The sequence below is a fragment of the Palaemon carinicauda genome, chromosome 19 (assembly GCF_036898095.1).
Source record: "Palaemon carinicauda isolate YSFRI2023 chromosome 19, ASM3689809v2, whole genome shotgun sequence".
NCBI lineage: Eukaryota > Metazoa > Arthropoda > Malacostraca > Decapoda > Palaemonidae > Palaemon > Palaemon carinicauda.
Window position 1 is genome coordinate 13,245,546 of NC_090743.1, and position 12,004 is coordinate 13,257,549.

Below are 12,004 nucleotides of genomic sequence, written 5' to 3' on the forward strand. Positions count from 1 at the left end.
AGTGAGCGAAATTATGAATTATCTTTTATTACAATCATCTAAATACCTAAAATTCACTGTCGCTAGTCACAAGCACAGTATAGACACTAAATGTAAGTAGCGGTAATTCATAATATCTTTATATTTTGGAAACGTCAGAGTAAAAAATGTTTGCATTCGGGAAAACGGGAAACGTTTTCTGTAACATACAGCACGTGTGCTGCGCTCTCTAAACAAACCTCCAAACTTTAGATGTAAACAAAGGGGCGTGACGTGACGTCCCTCGTCCCGTTTTAGAAGACGGAAGAGTTGGACAGTATAGATTTAACCAGTGTCCTTCGTTCCTTCCGATTACAATGGATAAAGCTACAAAAGCGATTCGCAGGTTAGTCGATTATTTGAAGAAAATCATGTAAAGGTGCCCTTCATTCAATGGGGTCCATCTAAGTTTCAGTCTGTACTTCGTCAATGTAGTCATAGGATTGGAATTTTGGTTACCGTAATAGCCTCATTGTACCATATGATCTGTAGCCAAATGTTTTTACCCAGCCTACGACCATTATATATATATATATATATATATATGTATATATATATATATATATATATATATATATATATATATATATATATATATATATATATATATAATATACACACATTATAAAGGTTGTCTACAAGTTATGTGTTATTGTGTAGGATATGTAGCCATATTTTATACCTAACCCTTTGATCGTTTAGACTACAACAGCACCACCACTACACACACTATCTATCATATATATATATATATATATATATATATATATATATATATATATATATATATATAGTCTACAATTAAGAACTCGTGTGTTATTGTACATGTTAGATCATTTGTAGCGTTGGTGATTAACTGGTAGCGTGGTCTACAGCCTAACTTGTAGAACTTTCCATATTCCATTCATGGAAATAGATTTCTAGATAACATGTTAGCCAATTCCCTTTTATGTATGTTGGGTCACTGTTAGAATACTAAAACCAAGTAATCTAAGTTAAGTTAAGTTGAAATTGTCAGGTTTTAGTTCCCATTTCATCTGAGATGCTTATTAGAATATCAGCCAGGGAAGCCCAACCTCTGCCAAAATTAAACATTAACCAGCCATAACCCCCTCAGTAAACAGCTTAAACTACCGAGTCTAGATTGGACTTGATCTACCGTCCCTGAGAATGCGAGGCCAGAGCATTACGATTGTAATAGCCTGTAGACTTATGTTTTGCATGTTACTCTGTAGTTTAGTTGTGTCTTTCTTTATGATATGAATAGAGTATGCAAGCAACATAATCATAAAGAACATTTTCTGCTTTTGGGAAAGAACAATAAAGCTAATTTAAATGTGATGTGTAAACAAGGAGCACAGATACTTTTTTTATAAATGTATATATATATATATATATATATATATATATATATATATATATATATATACATATATATATATACATATATATATTATATATATATTTATATACTGTACATATATACATATGAATTATATATATATACATATGAATTATATATATATATATATATATATATATATATATATATATATATATATATATACACAAATATACTTTACACATAGATACATATACATTCATATGCATATATATTCATATAGTCTATACTGTATATATAGTGATATATATATATATATATATATATATATATATATATATATATATATATATATATAAAGAGAGAGATAAGCAAAACCCACAACCTTGAAAACTAATCATTTTTGTGTATAGGCTTAACATAGCTTAACCAGACAACTAACCTTGTAGGACTGAATTATAACATTCTTAACTTGAATGGAGTGAGAAAATCCAAGCAGGAAGGAGCACATTCCAAGGTTACAGTAGTGATCAATACCCATCATAGTAGTGGTGTACTATTTATTGAATTGATTTTATATATGAATGGTATAATGTATACTACAGGATTTACAGTATTCAACTTTGATTAGTTTTATGAATTGTGACTACATTATATAACCTGGCTCTGGGACCTTTGAGACTATTCAGTGTACAAATGCAACAGGGGTGGGAAACCCTCCAGTTACACTGAAGTAAAGTTAAAAGGGGTTGGACAGCAAAAGGGAAGGAAGCAGGAATGGAGGCAAAGGAACACTGCGCGAGACCTAATGACAGCACTTTATCTCCTGTGGGGATATTGTACTTTAGGCAGCCTTAGGATACTTTAGAAATGGTTCGTTACTCTGGTTAAAGTACCCCCCATGCAAAAATTTACAGTATTTATATTCTGTAGGCATCTTAATAAATTCAGACATAGAACCTCTAATAATAATTCTTCGATTAATTATTGCAGTTAAGTATTAATGATTTCATATATTACTTTTTATTCCTAATATTTATCATTCTATTTATTAACCTTGATGTTATATAAGTACCTTTATTAATACTGCAAATTACTTTGCATTAACTATTTAGTCCTATACCCAAATGTTTACCATTAAGTTGTATTTCTAGACTCTCACAGGGTTTATCTAAAGCATTTGCTTTAGGATGAAAATTGATAACTAGAGAAGGGTAAAGTTTAAAATTTTGGACAGCTATGTCAAGAGACTAAAACTGAATAAATGAAAAGTATAAGGAGAAAGCAAAGCTTCTATAGGTAGTGAGATGCTCCCAAGAACATATTGTTCTCTCTATAATGATCTCAGAAGGCACACTAAGAAATATCCTTTGTGTCATACAGAATACTCTACTTGAACTTACCGTTATTGATAAATTGTCCCCAACCCATGGATTAGGTACCCTGAGAAATTTTGATGGGGAGGGAGGTGGTTGATAGATAATGTGTTCAGAAAAGTAATAGATATGGAAATATGGTATAAGATGCTGACCCATGGCCAGAAAATCCCATAGAAGGGTGATGGACATAGCCATCAATGTCTAATCTTGTAATGATGATGAAATTGCATACTAGATTTAATTCAGTGGTGAATGTAATGGTAAGAAATTAAAATAATGAAAACCTCGCAAGTTAAAAGAATCAGGATAAATAAAGAAATTCCATTTTAATTTTTCATTGGACATGCTGTACTGTACTAGATATATTTAACATTTAGCTCTGATGGATACCACTCATAATTCAGTTTCTTAATGCTAGCATGGCACTTAGAGTAATTTTTATTTGTTCCTATATGGATAAAAGCCTTCGACCTTTAATAGAAGTATGATTTCGGCACTGTTGGAAACTCGGCGGGGAGTGGGAGAAGGCCCCCCCCCCCATGCAAGGTCACTGAGAAACCTCTTTGAATTCATTATACATGTTGGTAAAGATTTTTCATAACTCTAACCATCCTTTCCATTCAGATCTTCTCAAACAGTACCATTCTGCTCAAATAGTAGGTACACAGTTAATTATAATAGACATGCCTTCTTCATAAGGCTCAATGGTGCAAAGTATTTTAAAAATTTTATTCAAGCTATGACCAGATTGCGGTATGATCTTCCTAATTGGGCAGTTTAATCGGTGGACCTTCAAAAGTTTGGGCTTGCGGCGAGTGTTTTTGTGTTTAACAGGTTGACATGCATCTCTCTTTGTAGTTTATTTATGAAAGATCAGTTTTGATGTTGCTCTCTTTAAATATTTTATATTGTTCATTACTTCATGCAGTTTATGCATTTCTTTATTTCTTGTCCTCACTTGGCTACTTTTTCCTGTTAGAGGCCTTAGGCTTATACTATATTGCTTTTCCAATATGGGTTGTATACTAGCTAGTAATAAGAATAATGTTACCACAAGAGCTTACTCCTTTGAGGTTAACCCCAGATAAGAGATCCTATAGAGTCTGAGATAGATGATCATCACCAATGGGTAGACAAAAAGAGTCAGTAGTCCAGAGATCTGCCCAGGACAACTGTGGGAGCCCTTCAGAGGCAGAAGCTTCTGCCCAAGGCGAACACAGGAGCGGTAGGAACCTCCATGTCTAGTAAGAGGAGTAGAGAAGCTGACGATGACAAACTAGAATATCAACACGGCATGGTTCTAGGACCAGGAAGAGGTGCTGGAATCCAAAAATTTCGGAAACAATCACCTTCTATGCCGAGAGGTGAAGATTCAGATGTGGACCTAGCTATACCAGATATGAGGCCTGCTCCTGCAGAAGCAGGGGAAACAGAATGCGAGTTGACCTTGTTGAAAGTTTTGACTAATTCAGATCCATGATCAAGAGGAACTGGTCAAAATGCTCAAGAAAGGCGGCATCATCATCATCATCATCATCATTATTATTATTATTATTATTACAAGGTAAGTTACAACCCTAGTTGGAAAAGCAAAATGCTATAAGCCCAAGGGATCTAAAAGGGAAAAGTAGCCCTGTGAGGAAAGGAAATAAATAAACTACAAGATAAGTAATGAATAATTAGGATAAATATTTTAAGAATAAAAAAAAAAAAACTTTCATATATATATAATATAAAAACTTGAAAGAAAAACAAGACAAAGAGAAATAAGATAGAAGAGTGTCCTGAGTGTACCCCAAGCAAGAGAACTCTACCCCCAAGGCTGTGGAAGACCATGGTAGAAAGGCTATGGCCCTACCCATGACTAGAACAGTGGTTTGATTTTGGAGTGTCCTCCTAAAAGAGATGGTTACCATAATTAAAGTCTCTTTTCTACCCTTACCGAGAGGAAAGTAGCCATTGAATAATTACAGTACAGTAGTTAACCCCTTGAGCAAATTAAAATTGTTTGGTAATCTCAGTGTTGTCAGGTTCATGAGGACATAGGAGGATTTATATGACCAGACCATTTGATGTATGTGTAGGCAAAGGTAAAATTAGTCATAACCAAAGAGGGATACAATGTAGTGCCGTCTGACCAGTTAAAGGGCCCAATAACTCTTGCTGGCCATAGAAAATCTGAAGGGCTCTCCTAAAACAACAAATGTTAGGATGCTGGATAACTCAAAATCAATCAATCAATCCAAAAAAAACAAAACACATTCAGAACTTCCTTGGTTAAATTGACAGCACAGACCTGTAACTACTGACATCTCATAAATTTTAACTGCCTAGTTTCCAGCAGTGCTGAAATCATACTCCTAGGTCTTAAGTTTGTATAATTAGGAAAAATACAAAGTTTTATAATTATTATTATCTGAATACAGTACAGTATTTAAGGTAGTATCTATCTATTAATTAACCTTCGAGAAGGCTGAAAATTTTTAAATGGCTCATATATAACTCATTTTTGGGCTCAAGCCATGTCGTCCTGATGGAAGGTTCCTTCAGTAGCTTCCTTTGGATATACTGTATATGACTACCATAATATTCCCAGAGAATTAAACTAAAGGTTTTCACAGAATTCTAACTTCTGGCGCGAGTACCCTAAAGGTTTCCCTTTAGAATATTGTATATCAACAGGGGACGCATGCATTAACACGTCACATGGCTAGCTGCACCCCACCTAGCGTTTACGCTTCGAGGGGGAAAGGTAGCGAGGTAACCGAGGTGCCGTTCTAAAGTTACCCTTCCTTCGTTACTGTTACAGTACTCGCAACGTAAACAAACCGTCCGCCATACTGTGTGACGTCACGTCCGTCCTCATTCTGTTCTTGGTAGCTCCCAACACCGTTTGTTTGTTCCCAGTGATCGACTTTTATCTTGTGCATCCTTCGCCATGTCTCAACCTTCTGCATCGCCTTCTTCTGGAAAGTTGAGTACCAGGTTCTTGTATTGTTTAAGTAAGCTCTGGCCGTAGAGTAACGATTTTTTACGCTAAAATCTTGTGTTTTGTGGCGGAGCTGTGCCTTGCCCGGAGGCGCCATTTTATGGCGCAGCTGTTCACTTTGCATGCGTTATTTAGCTAGCCAGAACAGCCTTCCCGGCCTTATAACTAATTAAATATCATTAGTTATTTAGTCTTCATTAATAGGAATTAGTTATATTATGCCGATGGTATTCTTCGGCGCTCTTAGTTAGCCGACCCCATACTAGACTTTCAGCCTAGCCTAGGCCGCAGCCTAGTGTTCATGTTTACTTCTGCATGATATAATAAGTGTTCCTAGTTTTATGTTAATGAAGATATAGGCAATTTTAAACATTTATAAGATTCAGTGTTGCACATATCTTTCGCCTTCTAGGGACCATACAAGGGACCGTGCCTGGTCCATCCATGTCACATCCCCTAACCCAACGTTGGGACCCTTGTATGCTTCCTTATCTCCCCTGTTACCTTCGGGTAATCTCCCTCTGGGTAGCCTTGCTATATCTTAGCCCCTTACCCGGAAATATCTTCGGGTAGGTTAGGCTAGATCGTTCTTCCCTCTTCCCTACCCTAGTTTATGGGGGGACTTCGGACAGAACCCCAGAGTACCTATCGTTCATCCCAGTCCACCCTTAGGGAACGCCTTTCCCTTTAGGTATCGACTGAGACTGAAGGTGGAGGAGCCCTGCCCTTCCCCTAGACTGCTCTTGGTTGGAACACGTCCCTTCCTCTTGTAGCCTAGCGATACGTCTCCCCAGCCCTCCCTAATCTAGGAGAAGTTCTCCTGGTTTAGGTTAGGCCTTGGGGGATTCTGTTTTATTATAGTTTAGGACAGTACACCAGTGCTGTTCCTACTCTGAGCTAACCTACCCTAGGGTTGGAGAGCGCTTCTCTCCTGCCTGGGCAGTATAGCATCTAACAGATTCCCCCACTCCTTGGGAGCTTTAGGGTCACGACCCCTTCTGCTCCCTCAGACCCCTACCCCCACTCTATCCCTTTGTGTCGACTTGCCTTCACACCCTGTCCGCTGTCCTACAATTCCCCCTTAGGGAGAATTGTAGGTTAAGGTATGCTCTCCTGCTTGGCTGGCCGCTCTGCTACACTTCCCCCTCATTGTCGAACTATAAGGTAGTGTTGGTAGCCGTCCTGCCGGCGGAAGATCACCCTCCCCCCCTTTTTGAGTGTCCTCTGATGCTCCCTTGGATTACCATAGGCATCCAGCCGTCTGCCGGTTCCCTGCCGCCGGGTGATAGGTATATCCCCTCCTATCATGAGTGCACTCCTTCCGGAGGGAAGTCGGTCGGGTATCGGACATTACCCTTCCCCTCTCCCTCCTTATCTTTCTCTCTTCTATCATGGTGCCGGTCCACTGCCGCCTCCGCCTGCCGGCACACCAGGTGACTTTCCTACTTCATAGGACGTTCCTATCTGAGGATTACCTAAGGCAACAACCTGCCGGCTGCCGGGGGCCGCCGCCCCTTGTCGCCGCTAGCCGCCAGCACCCCAGGTGACCTTCCTACTTCATATGATGTTCCTATCTGAGGACTACCTAAGGCGACAGCCTGCCGGCTGCCGGGGGCCGCCGCTGCCGCCGACTTCTCAGACAACCTTCCATCTTATGTACCCAGCTAGGTTCACCAACGCCGACAGCCTGCCGGCTGCCGGAGGCCACCGCCCTGCCGACGGTCGCCCTTATAGGTGTTTCCTACCTTTCTGCTGCTCAGTGTGTAGCCTTAGATGGATTCACCCCTCCGGACCGGCCTCCGGCTTGCCGGCTACGCTCCTGCGGCTTCCATGGACAAGCACCCCTTCCCCCCGGCTGCCGGCCCCGTGCCGGCAGTCGACCTATACAGCCGTATAGCCAGACTGATCTTCTTTGCTATTTCATACCTTGAAGACAGTGACTGAGCTGTACGAATGTACAGTACAATGTTTCTAGCATACTCTGTGCTTCTCAGTGCAGTCTCTTGCCAGGACCTACCCAAATATAAGGGGGTTTACCCTATTTTCCCCCTCTTTTCTCTAGGTTCTGAACGATTTCAGACCCTCTCCACTCTGTAGACAATTCCTTTATAAGGAAGCCTAGTTTGGCTCCCCTATAGGGATACCATTCCCTCCCCTAGAACCTCAGGTCCTAAGGAATTGTCGGCAGAAAAGGTCACGGTAACTGGCTGGACGGGATTCACAAGTATGTGTCTTCCTACTTCTTTTCTAGCTCACCTATCCTGAGCTCACATAAAACACAGAGCTACAGATTAGTGAATCTTAATTTTAAGAGTAATGTAAGACATAACTTTTTTTCCATTCACTCATATTCTCTTTCTTTTACAGGAGGAGTACCTGAAGTGTGAAAGCTCTTTTTGTGCAGTTTGCCGCCCGGACTTCTACGGGCATAGGGCGTGCCGGACCCACGCCCCCTGTACAGCTAAAAAGGGCAACTTGAAGTATTGGGATCCACAGTCCTGCTCAATCTGCAAAGGCCTCCTTGATGAGGCGTTCGACAACCCTCCGTCCACGGAGGCCAGGGACATTGCTCGAGAGAAACTGCGCAAGTGGGTGCGCGGTTTCCAGAAGAACACCACCAGGCCGTATTTCCCCAGTGAGAAGATGAGGGCCATGCTTTTCCCAAAAGCATCAGCAGATTCTGTGATTCCCCAGGATCAGATCCCCTTGGTTTAACTGACCGTTGAGCCCGACATCGAGACCACGCTTAGCAAGTGTCGTCTGGACGAGGTGGAGAAGATGTCGGACGTGTCCGACAACACTGAGAGGACCCTCATGGGTGAGGATCTGGAGGAAGAAGAGGATGAGGTGGAGTACCCTGATTCGGAGGACGAGGTCGCCCCACCACCTCCGGCAGCCCCTGTAGTGGTCGAGGAGCCAGTCCCCTCCACCTCCGCCGCCTCGCAGCCCCTACTACCCGCCACTGAAGATGCCATCCGGGTATTGGTGGCATTGATGGACGAGAAGCTTAATAAGCATTCTGCAGAAATCACAAGTCGTTTGGTGGGATGGAAGCAACCTTAGAAGATCTCGGTTAAGGACCTTCCCTCCTGCTCGGAGTCTAACCCCTGGAGGTACGCCGAGCATATGCCCATTACGACGGGAAAGATCTTTATCAACGATAAGTTAGGGTCTATCCTTTTGGAAGAAGTGGAATTCTTCCCTAACTTTGAGGCTTACCCGGACTGTTACGTCCGACTCAGGTCCGAACCGGCTTCCAAGGAGGAGACTGAGCCCAAAGAGGTGATCGTGTTCGATCACTCAAAAGCCCAATCCATGCTGGCAGAATGCCTGAAGAGTCGCGGTTTCACCAACTCGAAAATGCCGGCACTGAGTAAGAAACACCCGTCCTTTCTTGCTCCCTCTTCTGCGACCTGTCCCTTCGTGGAAAAGGCCTTCCATGCGGTCATGAAGGCGGTGGAGGAAGGAAAGCCCTGCCCTACCCAGGAGGAGTGTAGGCCTCTCTCTCTCACCCTTCCCCCCCGACGACAGATTCTGGAAAGACATCCAGTTTACCTTCACGGTCGGGAAGCTGGAACCTGACGTGGCTGGACGTCAGTTCAACGAAGATCTTCCGAAGCTGAACGACCACCTTCTTCGTCGGGAGCAAGAGACCAAGGAGAGACTATCCGCCTCCCTGTCTCACCAAATTCAGCTCGAGGTCATGGCCGGGGACGTTAGAGTCCCAGATCTATATATGGTTCTCGCGAAGACCCACCTAGTGACTGTGATGAAGGACTTGTACAGCTTCATCAGGGCCCGAAGAACCTGCAGAGAGTTAGTGTTTGCCAACGCGGCAGTAAAACACGAACCCCGGAAGCTAATCTCCTCCAACATCTGGGGTAAGCATCTCCTTCCATCTGCTCTGGTGAAAGAGATCGTTGACAAAGCCGCTTCTGAGAATCGGAACCTTCTCAATAAGTGGGGCATGTCCCGCAAGAGGAAATCCTCTCAGGAAGAAGGCCCTCAGCCTAAGAGGAAATCCTCCAAACTTAGACCCCAGCAGTGTCAACAAAAACGCCAGTTTCCTGCTCCCGCTACTCCCCAAGTGGTCGCACAGCTGCAACAGACCTTTCAGTTGGTCCCCCCAACCAGTGGTGTCACAATCACCGGTCTTCACCCCTGCCTACGAACGACAGTCCTCTACCTTTCGTCCCAGAGGTAGAGGCTCTGGCAGAGACTCCTCGCGGCGTCCCTCCAGGGGCAGAGGAGGAAGGGGAGCTAGCGGCCGAGGTGGCAAACCCTCGGGAAGCCAGAAGCAATGAAGTGCTACCGGTGGGAGGAAGACTCCGCCACTTTCAGGATCGCTGGACCTTCGATCCTTGGGCACACAGCATCATCAAGAAGGGACTGGGTTGGAGCTGGACACAACCACTTCCAACCTTCCACCAATTCTTCCAGCCATCAACCCCCCTCTTGGAAGAATATGTCCTTAGAACTCTTGAACAAGAAGGTGATCAAGAGGATAAAGTCCACTAGGTTCCAGGGAAGACTGTTTTGTGTTCCCAAGAAGGACTCGGACAAACTCGACTTGTCCCCCCTCAACAAGTTCATTGCAAACAACATATTCAAGATGCTGTCTCTTCAACAAATAAGAGCCCTACTGCCTCACAAGGCCTACACGGTCTCAATAGACCTGGTGGATGCCTACTGGCACATCCCAATGAACCACCACGCTTCCTCCTACCTAGGATTCCGGCTCCAACGAAGAAGCTATGCCTTCAGAGCCATGCCCTTCGGGCTCAACGTGGCTCCGAGAATCTTCACCAAGCTAGCAGACACTATCGTCCACCAGCTACGCCTTCAGGGCGTCCAAGTGATGGCCTACCTCGATAGCAGACACTATCGTCCACCAGCTACGCCTTCAGGGCGTCCAAGTGATGGCCTACCTCGACGACTGGCTGGTCTGGTTGACTTCGCCAGAAGAATGTTTGAGAGCTTGCAGCAAAGTGACCCAGTTCCTGGAACATCTGGGTTTCAAAATAAACACCAAAAAGTCTCGCCTCGCTCCAGCTCAGAAGTTCCAATGGTTAGGAATCCATTGGGATCTTCAGTCACACCGCCTTTCCATTCCACTAAAGAAAAGGAAAGAAATAGCAGGGTCTGTCAGAAGACTTCTCAAATCCAAACGGATCGCAAGACGACAGCAGGAGCAAGTTCTCGGCTCCCTACAGTTCGCCTCAGTGACAAACCCAGTGCTACGAGCACAGCTAAAGGATGCCTCAGGAGTCTGGAGACGAAACGCATCCGTCACTCGAAGAGATCTCAAGAGATCCCTACCGAACAGGCTTCGTTCCCTTCTAAGCCCGTGGTCAGAAGCAAGGACCTTGAAAAAATCCATCCCTCTCCAACCTCCACCTCCATTGCTCAACATCCACACCGACGCTTCTCTGGAGGGTTGGGGGGGGGTCACTCCCATCAACGGCAAGTTCAAGGAACATGGTCTCCCCTATTCAAGACGTTTCACATCAACATCTTGGAGGCCATGGCGGTTCTTCTCACCCTGTAGAAATTATCCCCGCGTCCCTCGATACACATCCGTCTAACTCTGGACAGCTCGGTAGTAGTCAGATGTCTCAATCGTCAGGGCTCGAGATCGCCCCACATAAATCAGGTGCTATTACCCATCTTCCGCCTGGCGGACAGGAAGAAGTGGCATCTGTCTGCAGTTCACCTACAAGGATTCCGCAATGTGACGGCGGACGCTCTATCAAGGACAAGCCCCATAGAGTCGGAATGGTCCCTAGACGCAAGATCATTCTCCTTCATCTCTCGTCAATTCCCAGAACTACAGATCGACCTCTTCGCGACGAGCGACAACAAGCAACTTCCTCGATATGTGGCCCCTTACGAGGACCCCAAAGCGGAAGCAGTGGACGCCATGTCCCTGGACTGGAACAGATGGTCCAAGATTTACCTGTTCCCTCCACCCAACCTTCTGCTGAAAGTCCTCTCCAAACTGAGAACCTTCAAAGAGACAGCAGCCCTAGTGGCTCCCAAGTGACCCCGGAGCAACTGGTTCCCCCTAGTCCTGGAGCTACAGCCCAAGCTGATCCCCCTGCCGGGCCCAGTTCTCTCCTAACAGGTGCAGAAGTCGACTGTCTTCGCTTCATCAAAGAAAGTTAAGGATCTTCATCTCATGATTTTCTCTCCCTAGCCGTGAAGAAAAGGTTTGGGATCTCGAAGAAAAGTTTGGACTTCCTAGAGGAATACAAAACAAAGTCTACCAGAAGGCAA

At 44.0% G+C, this 12,004-nt stretch overlaps 1 protein-coding gene across 1 annotated transcript in view; it reads left to right on the forward strand.

The window, feature by feature from the left end:
* The first annotated feature begins 213 nt into the window (after nt 1–213).
* LOC137658445 (protein enabled homolog) overlaps nt 214–12,004 on the forward strand; it is a 43,497-nt gene continuing 31,706 nt past the window's right edge. The window contains exon 1 of the mRNA XM_068393167.1: nt 214–364. Coding sequence (XP_068249268.1) covers nt 336–364 — 29 coding nt within the window. The 5' untranslated portion in view covers nt 214–335. The remainder of the gene's footprint in view (nt 365–12,004) is intronic.